At 39.9% G+C, this 19,082-nt stretch overlaps 1 protein-coding gene across 1 annotated transcript in view; it reads right to left on the bottom strand.

Annotated features, from left to right (window-relative positions):
- LOC308571906 (von Willebrand factor D and EGF domain-containing protein-like) overlaps positions 1–19,082 on the bottom strand; it is a 199,572-nt gene that overhangs the window by 62,572 nt on the left and 117,918 nt on the right. The window contains exons 18-21 of the mRNA XM_081167541.1: positions 18,338–18,557; positions 14,214–14,351; positions 10,665–10,814; positions 8,600–8,764 (exon numbers count right to left, since the gene is read on the bottom strand). Of these exons, the coding sequence (XP_081023667.1) occupies positions 8,600–8,764; positions 10,665–10,814; positions 14,214–14,351; positions 18,338–18,557 (673 nt within the window). The remainder of the gene's footprint in view (positions 1–8,599; positions 8,765–10,664; positions 10,815–14,213; positions 14,352–18,337; positions 18,558–19,082) is intronic.

A 19,082-nucleotide genomic window follows, 5' to 3' on the forward strand; every position in this document is an offset into this window, starting at 1 on the left:
CAAGCAGGACTATTTACCAATCTAGCCCAGTGTTATCTTACTTTGTTAGTACTTTTCCAGGATCTCTAGCAAATATCTTTTACATAACCCACTACCTGATTCTTCTAACAGGAGACACCAAGAACTGAACCTGGTATCTTCTGCATTCAAAACATGTCACTGAACTATAATTTTGTAATGTCCCCTAGGTATATTTATATTTGTTAAAGAGCTCACTAAATTTAGTACTGTACTGGATGTTGATGTTTTTTATAGACTGGTGACTTTTAGTGATTGTTGATCTTCTGTTCTAAACAACAAGCAGAAGACTTCTACGGTGTATTTTGGAACACAACCAAAATAATGTAAGAAACATTTTAGTCATTGTTAATACCTGACATTTGTACAGCACTACCAAGTGTTCAGAGCACTTCACACACATTGTTCCATGGTCAATAGCTACAGTGGAACTAGCACTGTGTGCAATGGATAGTATAGAGAATTAAAGTCTGAGGTAAAACATTGTTAACACGCTATGTAGATTTTTTTTAAAAAAATGTATATTGTCGTGATTATGAACTGGTAAACAGTTAGAGGTTAAAAACTTGCATTTACAGAAAGCCCAACTGTTTACTTTGTATACTAAACTTATTTTGGGCTGTTGTAATTGTCATTTATGTTGCTAAACTAGTCATGAAAGACGCTGTCATAGGTCTTAGTGCTTCATAGTTAGGTCTGTCAGTTTATAAACGGGGCAGGAAAACATAAAAGCTTAGGTTTTGAGAGGCCAGTTAGCCACTGGTCAGATGGGCCCTGACTGAGGTCGTATAAAAGGGCGGTCACCACATTGTCCAAAGTCAATATGGTCAGTTGAAGCAATTTAGGCAGGGAAGAGCCTGAGGAGTTAAACAGCACAGCCTAAGTAGGAGACTGGATAAGTAAGGAGAAGTAAGTAAGGAGAAGAAGGAGGTGGTTTTCTAGAATAACCTCTGGTCACAGTGACAGTGGAAGGCAGTTGGCCTCAGGTAGCAAGAGACTTCAAGATGTTCTTGGATGCATCCTGATTATCACACACTTTTCAGGAAGAACCTGGCAGTTTGTCTCAAGAAGTGGAGATTCCAGTGTGTGACAGCTGTGAGACTCTATATACTTCCAGTGAGTCTCTGACCAGAGAGAGAACCCTACATCTTGTTCTCTACCATATTATTGGAGAGCTAACTTGGACAGAGTTATGAAAAGGACCATTGGCATCTGGGTTTTACTCAGCGAAGTGAATATAACAGCTTCCTTTTAAGAAAAAGTGCAAATGAAGTAAACATTGAAGCATCTTAAGAACATCTTAAGAACATTATGAATATATATTACATGTAAAGAAATTTTTAATAAAGATAGATTTGTTTTCACCTTTGAATAATTATTGTGTCTCTTCATTCTATGCCTAATACTTGGCTATTATATTATTCATGATGTCCTAAGCAGATTGTTTTGTGAAAGATATTGTGGTGGCAATCATTTTTTTAGGGATATGTAACAAAAGTATATTTAGAACATATTTTGAGCAAATATTGATAAGTCAGATCTTCTACATTTGAGGTGGTTTGGCAGAAAAGAAAGATAACCAAATATCCATAGCTGGCTGGAACTGTTGGGACAAAGCCCCATAAACGTCACAGATGGGCATAATCCAAAATGTCATCCATGTGGGGTGGAGACTATTAACTTAAATTTCAGCAACAACCCCGGTTCTCAGGGGCCTGAATAGTAGGCCAAACCAAGCATTTGGACAGAATGTCCAATGTGAATTAGTCTAATCCCATTTTAAAACCATCTAAGCTTGGCTGCCATCAGTACATCTTGTGGTGTTCAAGAAAAGCATTCAACAAAGCTGGAAAGAATATCTAAGCTTTGTCCTGTGGCTGCCACTAGCATTCATTGTCACTGTTGTGAAAAGGCTGCTCTCTTTATTTAGAATGCATAGTTACATAGAAATGTAATCACCCGAACACCTACATTTAAATGATTACAAAATCCTCTCACAATTACATACAAAGTCATTTTCCTCTGTTTAGATACTTAGTAGTTGGGTTGTTAGTCATTTCTATTAAAACTCAGGAAGGAAGTGCAATTGCTTAAGTGGAGTTGGGGGGAGGGGAAAATAGCAGGGCCTTGTTAGAAAAGGGATGTAATCTGAGGTAGATGTTGTGATTGAATGCAAATATTATTCATGGCTTGTAACACGGGCCTCTCCCTAGTGGTTTTATAGCTTGGGATTCATGGGTCTTCTGTTGCTGAGCTACATTGCTTGCTAAATATATCATCTGGATTTGGAGTGCTTAACATATTCTAGATTGATGGAATGTATGGATCAGCAAGGCTGGAAATCATTTATCTTTTAAATTATCTAAAATATTCTTCCCATCGTGTCTACCTTTGGGTGTTATATCTAGGTCACTGAATACTCCGTAGAAAACTTCCCTGTAGTATTTTTTCCCCTTAAGTGTCTAGATTTTTAGTAGCTATTGCCTAGGCAAGATAAATTATTGTAGAAAACTCATTTTTCCCTGAGAGGTAGGATGACTCCTAGCAGCAGTTCCAGTAACATCTACTGGGTACTACTGGATTTATTTTGCATCCCAGAAGCAAAAAGCTATTACTTCCCTGGGTCCACAGTAATTTTCACAGCACATCTGAATAGTTTGCCGCCTACCACCACTGAATGTTTAACGCAACACTCTGACATGATGACATCCTTTTCCTCTTCTTTCGATATGCCCTTTATTTTTACAACACAACAAGACATTGTTCTGCTTAGATTTTTCCTAGCTATCCCTGAAAGAAATCTCAGCAGGTTTCAGATCAAATCCCATTTTCTTTAATTGCACCATCCCTCCTCTTTATTTGTAGTCTGCATTTATCCCTTGTGGATGGAGTGGAAAAGCTGAATTGTACATGCAAGCCAACTGCTACCCCCCCCCCAAGTTTAATCTCTCCCTATACTCCCTGGGAAAGATGGAACTCCTGTGGAGGAATGCACATAGGAACCAGGCTGGATGAGGCTATAGACAGCATCACTAATACCCAGCACCTGATCCAGAGAAATTTGTGACTAACTGAACTCCATAGAATATCTCTCTCTCTCTCTCTCTCTCTCTCTCTCTGTGTGTGTGTGTGTGTGCGCGTGCACGTGCTTAAACAGCAACCCCTTCTCACAACATTGAAAAGGGCAGGACAAAAACACTCAATTATATTTATATTATTGTTACTGCTTATATGAAAGAAAATATATTAGATATCTTTTTTAGTGCATTTTGTTAAACAAAAACAAAATAAAACTGGCAAATATCAAGGTATAAGCCTCAAAATTATGTGCATGGGAATAACCAGGGCTAAACTTATATGGGCCCTCACTATCCGTTGCCCACTGCCAATCATCTTGGTGCTCACCACTTGGCAGCACTGCATATACTCCCACCCTAGATTGGCATATGCTGCAATAGGATGGTAGCCAATCAGCTCTGGTGAGCAACAGGAAGTAGCCTTGCTTTATCTCCCACAATGCAAGGCTTTGGCACCCAGCACTGAATGCTGGGCATTGCATCCCTTCCCAAACGACACTGCCCAAATCCAGGGTGCCATCTTCTGGGCTTGTACCCCTGCATGAGTTATGTGACCTGTACAAGATTGTGGGGCCCCCAACAGCACTTTTTCTCAGGCACAGAACCCCAAAATGCATGTGTCGGCATGCCATGTCTAAAAAAAAAGTGCTGCCTGAAATAACACAGCCATTTGGGCCACTGTCCTCTTGCAGGAAAAAAAAATAGGATATTCTGTTTTTCCCCGGTCAGTTGACGAGTATGACAATGTATTGTGGGAGATAAAACATTATGGCTACCCAACTGCTAGAGCCAAGCAGCTGATTTGCTCCCATCACATATTACAGTGCGGTCACTGGTTAAGCCCATCCAGGCAGGGAGAAGCTGGTTGTCAACTAGCAGGTGCAGTGAGTGCTACCATGGCCAACAACCCTGCAGCTGGGTGATCAAATACAAGTAGCCACTAGCTGCAGTGCCAGGGAAGGACAGCAGCAGAGGCCCTTGGGCTGTTTTGACAGTGGAACACACAGCCTCCATTTCATTAGAAATTGCAAAGCAAGTGGCCACCCAAGCTCTATTAAGCATGCTTTACTAGTGGGGTCCCTGCAAATTGTGTCCTGCTCCCAGAAAGCACGCGTTGCGGTTAGATCATCAATCCTGACCTCACTCCTGTTGTGGGTGGAAGTGATTGGTAGCGACAAGAACCCGATTGGTGGTCCCTCGGTGGCTGGGGTAAATCTGGCCAATGGAATTTTTTCATGCATTAACCGAGGGACCCATATATACCGCTGCACGTTGTGTTGAGCTTCCTCTTTTCGCCTCGTGCAACGGATCACTCTCCCACCCTCCCTATATTTAGGGTCTTGCTATGCCCTGCTTTGCCATTGTGGGTCATCTGTTCTTGGGACAGGGGCCCGGTAGGAATTTTCCCATTTGGCTGATTGGCTGGTGCCACTTGGGTTTCACCTGCTGCGTCGCAAATTGTTACAACTTTGTAAGGTTTGGTGGTTAGGCATTGGTTCAAGGTGTGGTCGAAGGGAGGTTGTCATACCTGCCCCCCAATGTGCAAAAGGGTATTCTGTTAAAGGAATCCAGGGGCTCGCCTTGCTTTTGTCTGATCCCCTTCTAGGGGTTGGGCCACGCCGGAGCCTCTGGGAGCATCTGGGGTGAGCTTGAGTCTGAACCTGGTCCAATGCTCCCCCGGGATGTTTTCCCCTACTGATGTGTGCTGGAGTCCAGGTGTCAGTGCAGCCCTGCTGAGGTCAGGTGCAGCTAGTCGGGAACCAATGCCTAAGCAAACCACTCACAATCAGTAATCAATAAAGTCGTGGCCAAAATTATGCCAATAACCTTAAACTAAATTCTGTGTCAATTGTGTCTTTATTTATTGGGGGGAGGTCTTGGGATCGTAACACGCATCTATAGGGACTTGCACTAGACCGCCTTGAAAATCCCAGTTCCGACTGTAAGGCTTGAGTTGATTAGAAGCTGCTGCTCAGTAATGGCAGGTGCAAACCTGAGAATAACTTCACCCAAAGTATTGCTTTGCAGCACTAACAAATAGTGTGCTAAGCTTCTCTCTCATAGCTCATAAGCCTTTATGCAATTTTCATTGTTGTCATATTTGAAAGAGAAAATACAGTTCAGCAATAAAATCTACAAGTGAAACAAGAGAAAAGCTCTACTTTTCTCTTTACCAGAGTAAGAAAATGCATCTCAGAAGCTGATGTATGGAATAGGGGCAATAATTGGAGCTCACAAATAGCACTAGATTTCACTCCTATCCCTAAGCAGTAGTCAGTTACAATAAAGCACTTGGTGACAATAAATCAGAATGTTTTTTTCTTCCCAGGTGCTGTCTTGAAAAATAATTTCCTGTTTGCAAAAAGAAAAGAAAAAGCTTATTTTTCTTCCCCCATGAGTACAAAAACACTTTGGTAAAGATGGGCAATTTTGCAATTTTTGTATGAATAAATGCTTATCTCTTAATCCTTAAATCATGACTACTGAATCAAAACCATCTGATAAGACAGAAAAATGTGTGAGCCACCGAGAAGCTCCTTTCGTTTAAATATTTTAAATGTCACTTGGAATCTTACTAGTCAGAGGAGATCTTTGTTTAGGAACTGGAAGAGTGTTCTTTGGCAGATCGAAACTATTATTCAAATAATCACAATTCTTCATGCATGTAAATTTAATTTATCTACTCTTCCATTTCATCCACTTTAATCATCAGGTTATATAAAGTACTTGAGCCTATCCTGTACACATGGAGGTGCAGCCACACAACTGGAACCTTGAGCTTTTGCTCCACACATGGACAAGCCTTTAAAAGGCTTAGTAAGAACATGTTAATAATAATCTATTTTGCTAAACAAAGAACAATGAAGCAATGACTAAAGACTGCACCTATACTTTCACACTTCATTTTTTTTACGTTAGCACAAATTTAGGAAATCCTCACTTGTACTACTTCAAAAGATGGTTATCTGTATCTCTCAAGGATGAGAGATGCAAATCCAAATGACCATCTATAAGTTCTACTTGTGGTCTTTTTTCTCAATTAGGATTACACCTTTCTTCAACACAGAAAGAGGAATGGCATGACTGATGTTTCTTTCTGCTCAAATAAATAAGTCTGCTCCTAGAGTCTGCTCAATTTAGGAAACTGTCCATTCAGGAGGCCCCATTTAAAGAGAATTGCATGTATAACTAATGATTAACTGAAGTTTTGCACTCCATCATAATAACTGAAAAGTCTTATACTGAAAAACCATCAGACTATTGAATGGAAGCCCTTTCTCCCCAAAGCCCATAGGCTTCAGTTCAGTCAAATTTTTTTTTCCAGTTGTGCCACTCTTGGAATTTGGTATTAAATTAAAATTATATTAAAAATGGTGCAACAGATGAGTGCTACCTTTGCAGAAGGGTCATATCATAAGAAATATAAATAGGAACTCTCACTTAAATAATTAAATAAAACCCTCCTCAGAATTCTAAATGAACAGTTGACAAGCTTTTTGATGAAGTTTCAGGCACCATTTAGCAGACAAGGATAATTTATCCTGTTTGTCCTTCCAGAGGCTATGAAGAATTGGGAGAATTAAAAAAAAGAAGACAAGAAATCTGGTTGGTTGATAGCCAAAATCTTGAATTCTTTTTTGTGGCCATGTGCCTTGTTTCTGCCATGTCCCTAAGACCTGGGGGTCACCTCTTTCTCTATCATCACAGCACTTTTCATAACCCAAATACAGAAATTCATAAAATGATCAGTGTTTGAAAACTAGAGCTAGACCATGTGCAACACACTACCGAGAGATAGTCTGAACACTTTTATTATCAAATACCCCCTGTCATTGATGCAAGGATCTGTTTCTAAATGGGTAATGTTGATATAGGTAAAGGTAAAGGGACCCCTGACAATTAGGTCCAGTCGTGGCCGACTCTGGGGTTGCGGTGCTCATCTCGCTTTATTTGCCGAGGGAGCCGGCATACAGCTTCCGAGTCATGTGGCCAGCATGACAAAGCCACTTCTGGCAAACCAGAGCAGTGCACGGAAATGCCAGTTACCTTCCCGCAGGAAGGTACTACTTGCACTTTGACATGCTTTTGAACTGCTAAGTTGGCAGGAGCAGGGACCGAACTGTTAGGATATTTCCGTTCCACCTTAAAAGGGAGCAGGCTTTGTGAGTCACAGAGACTGCGTATTTCCTGTTCACAGGAAGTTTCTCTTTTGTTTATTGCTTTCATTCTCTCTCTGTGCCTGAGACATCGAAGCAGGCAGTCATGTTTTTTCTTTGTTCTGATCAACGCTGAATAAAGTTGTAATGCTCTCCGGAGTGCACCTTTCATTGTGCGAACTCTGCTGATAGAGCGTGCACAAGCTCTGGAATGTGGCAAGCTATTTCTGAGGCTTCGTGTCGCTAATTGACTGATACTGTATCTACGGGAGATCGATGGATCGTCCGGAGGCGACGTGGAACCAGGATGGCCTTTGTCTCCCTGGCAGTATCCCAACATGAACAACGGGAGCTCACCCCGTCGCAGGGATTCAAACCGCCGACCTTCTGATCACAGTCAACAAGGAAAGTGGGTACAGTTAACCAATGACATCATAGTGTTAAACTGTTGACTAGCTTGTGGATGCTATAAACTGGGAGCTGCGAATGCTAAAATGTTGAGGTTATAGAAAAAAGGGGACTACAGCTGTAAAAGATTAAGTAAAAGAAAAGAACAAGGGAAAATTAGATAAAATCAAGGGTGAGGATTTGCTGGAAAAAAATTGGAAATTGGGATGCAGAAAGGGGAGGTACGGGGAAGTCGGTGAAGTAAGGTTTAAGAAAAAAGGTTTTGAAATTATACATGTTTGTTTATGTGTTTGTTTGTTTGTTTGTATTGTGCATTGTCTGTGTTTATAAAAATTGTGAAAAACCAATAAAAATTTTATAAATATATATATATATATATATATATATAAACTGGGAGCTGCTTTCAGCTCCCATTTCAAAAAGATGGTTTGATTTAGAGCACAACTGCTGCGATGAAGTCTCAGTAGCTTGGTGGTAGAGCACATGAACTGCATGTATAAGGTTCCAGGTTCAATCCCCAGCAGCTTCAGTTCAAAGGATCAAGTTTCCAAGAGCCTCTTTTTGTTGGAGTAGAAAAATTCTGGGCTGGTTGGACAAATAGTATGACCTGGCATTCTGATGCTCCTTTTCTTTTACTGATTGAGTAAAATGCTAACATTGAAATATAATGCTACAATGTATATAAAAAGTCTACCACCCAATATCCAACTTATTTAGACTAATGCTAGACTAATGGTTGCCATTAATTTGATTCTGAATTAATTTTAGAATGAATTAATTTTAGAATGCTGTGTTTACTTTTACTGTTGTTAGCCGCTCTGAGCCCGGCTTTGGCTGGGGAGGGCGGGATATAAATAAAATTATTATTATTTATCATCATCATCATCATCATCATCATCATCATCATCATATTTAACTTCCCAAACGAAAGGCAGGTACCTGGTCTTGATGCTCTTGTACAGATTCGTCCATTTCCAGATAAACCTGTTGGACATCGGCCACAGAGATATCCAATATCAGGAGGTTTACGGTCAATGCAGACAACTCCAGGAAAGCAAGGTCTGTTGGCACAGTTAGTAATGGGTGGCAGAACTGCTCCATGACCTAAAACAGTATCCAAGAGCCATTTCTCAATATTAAACTATTAACGGGAAAGTTAATTAAAAAGTTAAGCAGGGAGCTAATATGAGCTTTGGCCAAGGCTTTCCATTATTTTTACTCTTTTAAAATATAATTAATGTTGAATGTCCCAAAATCGTGTGCCAAGCATAAGAAAACCCTGAAGGCGCAACATATCAAGCCAGCTGTTTCTCATTAAGGCAAGATTTATTAGCCTTCTAATTACATGTTTTAAAGTTTACTATTCAAAGGTGCTTGGCATTTATCAGGAGTGAAATAGAAATGGTAATTTTTCAGTGCTGGGGAACAATTACGTAAGCGAAGAAGCTGCATTAGTAGGAGGCAAACAACGTATATTTCACCACAAGCAAATCTATGGAAGCCCTAGAGGCCCTCTTTCCTTTGCAGAGCATCTGTTGGAGAGGGTGCTTTGAAATGGAAAGGACCAATGGAGAAGGGAGTGCTCCACCCTCCTGCTTAAAGCGTTTCCCCTTGAAACATCCCCCCAAATCTCATTTTAGTTTGCAAACATGGGTCTGGAACCTTAACGTCACCACCTATTTCCTCTAGGGCTGGGTGCAACATTGCCTCCCCTCACACTTGCTTGTATGGAAAAAGTGGTATTTCACATTACTTAGGGAAATAAAAAAAAACACATTGACCCTGCTCCTGTGCCTTTAACAGTAGCTTGGCATGGCAATTTAGCCGATGTAGTTTTCCTGTCATTTATTAACTCTGCTGTTGCCTGATCTGCACCTTTCAGAATAATGTGCAGAACAGAATTGAACAATCTACTGGATTTTCATGGCAGTTGGAAGCAGTTTAAAGTCATCAAAACGCACATTTAGATATTTTGGGGGGAAACTGCATGTTTAAATTCCACCATCATCATTCTATTCTGTTTCTGCAATGAACAGTGAATGGGTTGTGGTGGCAGTGGTTGCATTTGGAAGGGAGTAACAAAAACAACAACAACAACCCAATTCTTGGTTCAATGCAGAAATGGAATAACATGAATATATTTTTAAAAATGCCAAAGAACACAAACTAGGAACAGAAACATCAATCAGCCCCTACTTTATAGAGGATTTTGGAGGATAGGGTCCTTCAATGGCTGTCAGTTACAATGGTTAAATGGAACCTCCATGTTCAGAAACAGTGCCCCATTGAATTCCAGTTGCTGGGGAGGAGCAGGAGGATAATAAGGGCTTTGTAGACTTCCCAGAGACACCCTGTTGTCTACTATGGGGAGAATGATGCTGGGCTAGATACAATTCTTCTTATGTACTTTTGAAACCACAATCCCATGTGCATTGGGCAGAATTAACTTTTCTATGCATACTTTATATTACTGTATTTATCTTTTATTTCCTTAGTAGATAGGGTCAACCCCCCAGTCTTGGTTAGACAGGAATCTGCTGTTCTAAAACAGGAAGGCGGGAATTTCCTTCTCTCATAGCAGCAACATTGTGTCCCTAAAACAGAAATAAGGAACCTTTCAACCTCCAGATGTTGTTAGACTCCAGCTCTCATCATCCATTCCTATTGGCCGTATTGGTTGATGCTGATAGGAAGTCCAACAACTTATTGGAAGGTCACACCAGGAAGGTTGCCTATCCATGCTTTATTGGGCCCGATCCCATAATTTTAGAAGCACAGGCAGTCACCCAGTCTTCTTATCAATCATAATTAATATCCCTGCCAACACACTGAAGAGCTAATGTTATTTAAAAGTGATTTGTATGCTTTTTCAATCCATATGTTTAAGCTTTTATGCAAAGACTGTTTAGGAGACTAGTTTTGTGCAACCAGTGACAGCTATGTACATACACAACAAAGTCTGAAAAGAAACCTTTTGACACTCATCTAATCACACTTCACTTACCATGATCAGTAATATTAACATGCTTAATTGCAGGCAACGTCTTCGCTTCTAGAGATATGACTGGCTGTTTACTTTCACTCTTTTTCCATTCACCTTTAGGATTATGATTATCATTAATGAAAGCTTCTGTCATGTCAGCACTGTCCTCAACTGTAATAAAAAAGAGCAGAGGTGAAAGAAACACTGCGTTAGTTTTTGCTGTGATTAATGATGGAAATGAAGACTTAGCATCAAATCAGATAACCCTCCAGGATGTTATCCCAGAAGCCAACTGGGGAACAAAGGCGGTCAAATGAGTCAGCATCTGGAGTCTCATCAAAACAAGATATAATTTAGCATCCACATCTAATGGAGGGCGTGCAAAGAGAAGTTTGCTACCCAAATGACCTTTGATAAGGTAACAGACTTTGCTGGAGGGACTAAAATGACACATTACCTTGGCCAATTAAAAACAAAATCATGCTGGCCTTACTCCAGCTCTAGCCTGCATTTATACCAAATGGATTGTTGCCAAACTACACTGTGACGTCTCCAAGCAGCAGCTGGCTCAAGAGCTGTACTTTGGACACTCTTGCTTAAAGTGCTCAAGGAAGTAAATCAAGTAAATTGTCCATCGGAGACTATTTAAAATATTAATTTCCTCCAATAAGTTAGAGACTGAATATTCCACTTGGAGCCATGTTTCAAAGCAATTAGCTACTGGCTAGCTTCACTGAGAAGGCAAGTGTGAATATTTTCCATCAAATGTTGGGGAGCCATTACTCACGGTGGCGCTTTAGGCACAGGTTAGCATAGTCCACCTACTGCGCACAACATATAGCTGAAACTTTTCCAAGGCATGAGGATTTGTGGGACTTTGCGTGGTACCGGGATGAGCATAAGCGTTAGCGTTGGAGACCCAGCTGAGGATAAGGCACTGATTACAAAAGAGGAGCCGCCATGAGACGTGCTAATGAAGGAATGCTGTTGCGATGAATAAAGCAAAATATAACAAAAAAGCCCTCAAGGCTGACTTAATGGCCCATATCTTGGTAATAAGCCATGGATGTGCCTCAGATGCAACGTATGGGAGGCTTTTAAAGTATGGGCTTTAGGAGACAGCTAGCAGCTTCTTGCATCATATTCTTGCATCCGCCAGAGTGGGCTATGTCTCTCGATTAACTAGTGTCACCAACAGAGATAAAACAATACTTTCATTATTGTCATGCAACAATGGTGGTGTAACATCCAACTTGTCTGACCTTGGCTAGCATTGGGGCTGTGGAACTCTTTCTACCCTCATTCCATTCCCACATGTCTTCAGATATTCTGCTGCATAAGGCGAGGAGGATTAAAACACTGTCCCTCAGCACGGCTGCTCTAATCAGATTTGGAGGTCTCTGCAGCTGCTTTTACATGCCAATGGGTTTTTGTTTTTTGTTTTTTGGAAAGCCAGGCAATCCAGTTATTGAATCAGATTTGTTTCAGCTCTCAGAACAGTAACTCTTCTTATATCTTGGAATGTCATTCCAAGCCAAGTTGGCAAGGTAGTAGAAAATCTTCCATGAAAAAGGAATTTGCAAGCAATAACTGTTCTCATTACTTCAGTGAAGTTGCTTATTTAGGCTTGGTACAACTGTTATGTCAAAGAAAGCTTTTAAAAAGCTTGGCTGTGTGCAAATAAGCAACTACATTTTGGCTAAGGGCAGGATTTTGCTTAGACTTTAATTGAATCTTCCTTTCTCCAGTCACACTTAATCGAATTAACCCACACAAAACACAGATGCACTTCAAGGCAGCCACAAAATGCCCTGAACTCAAGCAAAGGACTAGAAAGCTGTTTATATCAGGCTAAATTGTAAATTTAAGCAAGGAAAGATTTAATCAACTTTACAATAGATGGTACATTGATTCTAGGATTCCTCAGTTGTAAGCTATTGTTATCCTCACACGCTCGCTCTCTCTCCCCCCCACCCCACAGTGCTGTTTTCTTTTATAATCAACAAAAGTGTGAAGCTCTTGGCCATTCCCTCTTTAGTTCATTTAATTTGTTTCTTCTCCACACTGAAGGTTAATAGACAAGTATACACAAACAGAAAAATCAAGAAGGCAGGTGGCTAGATCCTCAGGAGTGTTCATAAATTATTTTATGCATAATGAAGTGAATGATTCATTAAACACCCTCTCTAATACCAGCTCAGGGAATTCTGAGCATCACACGCTTTTCTTGAAGTCAGGGTTAAAACACACACGCGCAGCGCTCACCCACTGACATATTTTTGTAACTAGATTTTTATTGATTTTTAAGTAAATAAAATGTATCTCTTGTGTGAGAAGGCTACAACAAAAAGAAATAAAGGTTTGGGTGAGCATAACCTCTAAACCAATCAAGTTTATAAAGTCTGAAGAGTGAGGGCACTAAAAGAAAATCAAAATTTTGAGTACGGCCAAATTGTCAGAGATATGTTATGGTTTAACAAACAAAAATACAGAGGTGCAATATCAAAAAAGTCATCATAAATCAGTCGACCTGAGTTGAAAAATAAGCTGCTAAATGATGAAAACTAAAACAGAATTGGTCTAGTATATAAGCGACATTTCACATTAATGAGGCCTGTTATGATGAACTGGAATCCTGTTAGGTAACAGGATTTCAAAGATGGACTTTTCCATTTGTCAGAGTTTGAGGTCAATAAATAAGTTCCTCCATCCCAGATCTTTGAATGCAGCTGGGCAAGAAATGGAGAATTTGGCTCATTCTGTTGTGTTTAAACAGTCATCCTAGCAGCTACCAAGAAATATAGAATATATGGATGGGAATAATCCTCCTTCTTTATTAACCAATTTAAAATCTGGTTTCAATTAGTTAAAAAAACTTACTATTTTTGTGATTGTACTTTTTATATGTACGTTTTTAATAAAACTCCCCCTGCACTTCCAGACCTAACACAACACTTGCAGCATCTCTGGTTACCTGTGTTCATTCTCAGATATTCTGAACTAAGCATGCATGAGCTGCTTGACTAAAAAAAAATGGAATCTGGTCCCTTCAAACATTATGCCTCAAATGACAAAACCCTTGAGGAGGGATTGATGCTTGATCCACCACTTGAAGGGGCTGGTTCTATGTATAGTGGTGAGTCAGGAAGGCTCTCAGAAGCCATGTGAAGATCTTCTAGTGGCCAGGAAACCAAGCATCTTAATCCTGTTTACTTCCTAACCAAAGCTGATTATACTGTGCAAAAAAGAAGACGGCATGTTCCAGATGTTGCATGGGTTACTCAGCTTGAAGCATCCAGCCTATTCTGATGCAGAATTTGGGGTTGTTGTTGTTGTTTGTGTGTGTGTGTGTGTGTGTGTGTGTGTGTGTGTGTGTGTGTGTGGTATTTTTTATTTCTACACCTTTTCACATGCAACAGTTTTTGTAGACAAGCACCAGAATGTATGCAGGATGGGGTACCTATATATATTGCTTAATCATATACATACACACACAAAGACACACACACACACACACACGAAATGATATAAAAATAAATACAAACAAACAAACAAACAAAGAATACTCACATTTGCAGCTTCTACCATCACCCTGCATCCCATTGGGGCAGTTGCCACATGTGTAAGATCCAACTGTGTTTGTGCAAGAGACACCAGAAAAACAAAGTTCCTCTTCACATTCATTTGTATCCTCCTGACAAGTAAGCCCTGTGCCAGGAAAAACACAGTGGAGGTTAATAAACAGAAAAGCCTCTGATTAATCCTAAGCTTAAACTTTCATGCATACTAGGCAGGTGTCTCAGCTGTAAACTCATTGAAGAATATGCCATTCATTTGCCACCCAAACTCCCCACTGGTTCATTTCATCCTGCTGCTGCTTCACTGTTCATTACTGTCAGCTTATTGCTATCAAAAATGTGGAACCTTGAGAGTTATGGTGAAAAGCATTAGCTACCCAAAGGAAATGAATAACCCCCTTTTCTCAAATTGCGGCTCATGCTTTTCTTGTTTTCCTTTTATCCCGGCAATGTTATCATATAATTTGAAATCTAGGGTCACTATTTGGGCCTTTGGGTTTGCTAACCAAAGCTGATTATACTGTGCAAAAAAGTTTTTTTGCTGACCATCTGGAAGAAAAAACAATCTGAGCTGTCTCCATGATTTAGATAGAAATTTGATACAAAGAAGTGTGTGTGTGTGTGTGATAGAGAGATGGACCTAAATAGAATAATCAGTGAATTGCTGCAGTTCAATCTGCTATTAAGAAATGGGTTGCAGAGAATGGTTGGAAATCTGATCATGTGTTTTGGAAGGTCAGCACAGATTGTTAACCAGGTGCTTTTCTTTAATCAACATGGGGTTCATTAAGTGACAATGATAATCTTAGCTACACAAAATATTTGAAGCTTTGTTTAGCTCTTCTGCTATAGTAGATAAAGTAAACTTCACCAGTTGGTTTAGGGCAGGTTGTTTGTTCCCATATACGTAAATTACATGATGCTTTAAATTACTAATTACCCCCTCTCCTACAGATATTCTTTAGAACCCAATTTTTTCAAATATCTTTGGTTTTGGGGATCTGCTGCTTGTAAGTTTCTGTAATAGTTTTATTTATTAATGGCTTTTGCCATATCTTTGTTATCAAATTAATCATTCTGATTGTATAATTAATCTATTGGTTCAGGAACCCAAAAACCATTTAAAAATTAGGAAATAAACATTATGGTTTCTGCTGATATGGGTTTTCCAGAGGGAGAAAAAGCAATGGCGATGTTAGGATCACTTTCTTGAAAACAGGAAGAAGATGATGGACAGGTCATGTGGTGCTAGGAAAACCATAAAAGAGCACAGGCCTTGTGGTACTGATAATGAATGAGTGGATGAGTGTTCTACTGATTACGTTACGACACATGCAGGGAGGTTTGGCATTTGCATGTACAGTATCAGAATTCTTCAGCCCATGACACTTAGGGGTTAGGACACACTGTTTTCATTTTGATAGATGGTAGGGGTTAGCCTGGTCAATCCAGCACCCTTGTTTCTGGTTGATAGCCCTTGCCATTTTAGCAATCCAAGGTAGACAACAGGGTAGGTGAGAGGCAAAATGTAAATGGAGGCAATCTGAGTGGGAAAATAATTGTGTGTGCCAGTGTAGTGCAGTCACAATGGAAAGACAATTTGATGCATAGCATCCACAGTCCTGATGGAAGGACTCCTTGTTTCTCTGTATGTTGGTTTCATTGGAGAGCAATGTGACAAGCCTGGGACTGAATCCGCATCCAAATGCAGGTGTTGTCTATCCAGGTCCACATCTCTCCAAAGGTCCAGTCTAATGTGCACCCTCAACAGCCTTTTGGAGCATCTAATCACACATGACTAGAGCTCTCCCAACTTGGCAAAAGGGGCATTTCTCTCCCCAAATGTGAAAATCTTCACACTCTTTTACACAAGAATACTGCAAAGGGAAGGCAAGAAAGGGTGTGCTTTCCCTTGTGAATTATGCCCCCCACCTTATTTTTTAACTTGTCGATATCTGTGCTCCTCACTGTGCTCTTTCTGTACAGAAAATGGTGGCAATGAGCATCAGCACCAAACCCTTTAAATATCTGTCAATGCGTTTAGATGTCCCAGTGGGAAGGTATCAAATGAAAGTTTAAAATGACTGCGAATGAACTCTGGGCCCACAGTCTACACAGGCATTCCCATGGCTCTTGCTCATTTTTAAAAATCTTTAGCCCTCTACCTGTTCCCCTGGCATGCATCCAAAATTAATGTTGCCTTATCAATGACAGCAGAGAGGAATTAAGATTGCCCTTGTATTTCTGTATGCATAACAATGCTTCCTGCACTCTCCACGAGTTGCTTCTCCAGAGATGATACTTAAGGTGCTCTCTAAAGAGTTCGTGTCTTTGTTCCTACTATCTGTTTGCTATCATTTGTAAAGAACTGACGCTGAAACAGTCTTGTCACTTGAGCAGTACAGCATTGCCTTCTCATTAGATTATTGATGGCTTTCTAGGGAATTGAGACATAAACACAACATCAAGGATAAGCTTTTATTGCTGTAATGGAACCTGCCCTGAAGTGAAATCATCTACCTTCCCAGCTGGCTTCCTGCTGCACTTGCATATAATTTTTCACCTGCCATTAAAACAAGTGAAAGATATTCCTATTTCACTCAATCATTTGATTATTTGGTTTCCCCTCCCCAAGTCTACTTGCTACAGGAAAATAATGGCAAAAACAGTGAATATTTTTATTTACATGAACCTGAAGGAAAAGGGGGGAATTGAAGCAGATCACTTTTCCTAGGATTATTAATAAATGGAAAGAAGGGGCCCCAGTGTTCACAGTGTATTTGCTACTGTCAGGACTAACTTAAAAGATTACTATATTCCCCTGTTATCTTACAATCTAAAGAACTGAGGTTCCCCCCTTTTGCTTGGTGGTTAGCATCATCTGTTGCACACCTTCTTTTTTATTAAATCATTGTACATACTGGCCTTAAACCCTTTTGCAGAGAAATTCATTCTCTCCAGAAATTAACATGGGATCACATTCTTAGAAAGCCTTGATTACTTAAATCACGGCTTCACTGGAAATGTGACTATTTCGCTTGCTGGAGATGTCCGCTTGGAAATGGAGATCTGTTTAAGCTCCAAGATAAGGGATTGAATTTAATATATTAGTGGTAATGAATAGCTCCTGACTTATAGACTGAATAGACTATCAAATAAATAATTAAAGCCCCACCCCCACCCCAGGGGAAGAGAAACTGACATTGTGGTAATTCAAAGTGGCTACTCAGGGAGCAAATAAGACTGTTTATAATCTCCCAGCCAGGAACAAGAGGAAGCAACTAAATGGGCTGAATAGCATCCAAGATGCTTTCAATTAGCATTTGCTGAAAGCAACTTTGGTGAATTTGATTGACTTGAAGAAAGATATTAGAATGACATTGACCAGAAAAACGATATTGCTAGGTAATAAATGGGGTATATTTGCTGCTGTGTGGAATTTGTATTTGTATTTTGTGCTAATAGGAGAAAAGCAATGTCTCAGATGTACTAAAGGGCCTTAGTGTGGAAATACTCCAAAGTTCCTCAACCTGTGTTTTGATTATCCTGAGGTGTCAGTTCAGGCACAAGTGTCAGATGTCAGAATCATTCGTGTTACCTAATCTGCAACAAGTAAGCAACAAAGTACAGTAGTGGGGAAAGGTGGTCAGATGCCTGTGTTCCAGAGTTAGTAAGTAGAAAATAACTGATTCTGTCTCGTTGCTTCAAAAGTGTGGGAGAGAAATTTGGTTTGGTTCACAATTTAATGCAAACTATGTAAGTTTTACTTCCCAAAACAATATATGGACCAAAATCCATTTGCACCTCTCCAAATTTTACCTGGCAGTTTACCAACCAAAGGAATGCTGATGAATTTTTGTGAAGATTTTTAAAGAAAAAAATCACAATGTCGTGAACTAAACTTAAAACTGGGAAAATGAGCGATTGAAATTGACAGATTAGTCCATCCTTAGGTTCTATGCATTAACCCTGCCATGTGGAAAAGATGATATTCAGATACCACTTCAGTGTGCCAGACACTACTTGCACATACCAGGAGTAGTATATAGACTGCCTCTAAATTTGACCAGAAAACAGTAAGGAGACTCCAGAAAAAAAATGCAAAGCTCTGCTTACCTTTCCAACCTGCTGGACATTTACAAATGTAACTATCTTTTCCATTGATACAGGAGCCAATCCCACATGGGTTTGATTGGCAGTCATTACGGCTGTTCTGGCAAAGTTCCTGTTCAAATCCACTGGGACATATGCAGAGATATTCACCAACACCCGGAGGGAAGTTGATGTTGGTGATACATGTTCCACCATTTAAGCAGCCACATGGTTTCACTGCAATCTAAAAGAGGAAAGCACTGGGATGATGTTTCTTCTTTCTCTTGCACTGCATTGCAATGGAGCATCTAACTACCTTTTCTACAAAGGAAGTGTTCAGTATCCAGCCTCCTAAAACTTTCTTTTAGTAAAACAGCTATTTCAAGATCTAGTCATTTAGAATTCTATGTAACCATGGTTTGTAGCTCCAAATATGAAATTATAAATACAAAGCAATATTGTCTGAAATGTAGCTGAGACATACCGAGGGCCAAATTATTGTTATTTATCATCTTATACCACAAGAGATCTCAAAATGGCTTGCATCAAAAAATGCAATACAGATACAAAATTACATAAAAATTAAGCACCAGAGAGAGTTTCAAAAAGTAATCCTACAATAAACTGCAGCAAAACACACATCATCAGCATGATCAGCATTAAAATAGCAACCAGCAGCAAATCACACCAAGCAACAGAAAGAATCAGATATGGTCAGTACTTGGTGAACTTTGCTGGGGAGAGCATCCCACTACTGAAAAGGACCTCT

The sequence above is a fragment of the Podarcis bocagei genome, assembly GCF_964188305.1.
Source record: "Podarcis bocagei genome assembly, chromosome: 1".
NCBI lineage: Eukaryota > Metazoa > Chordata > Lepidosauria > Squamata > Lacertidae > Podarcis > Podarcis bocagei.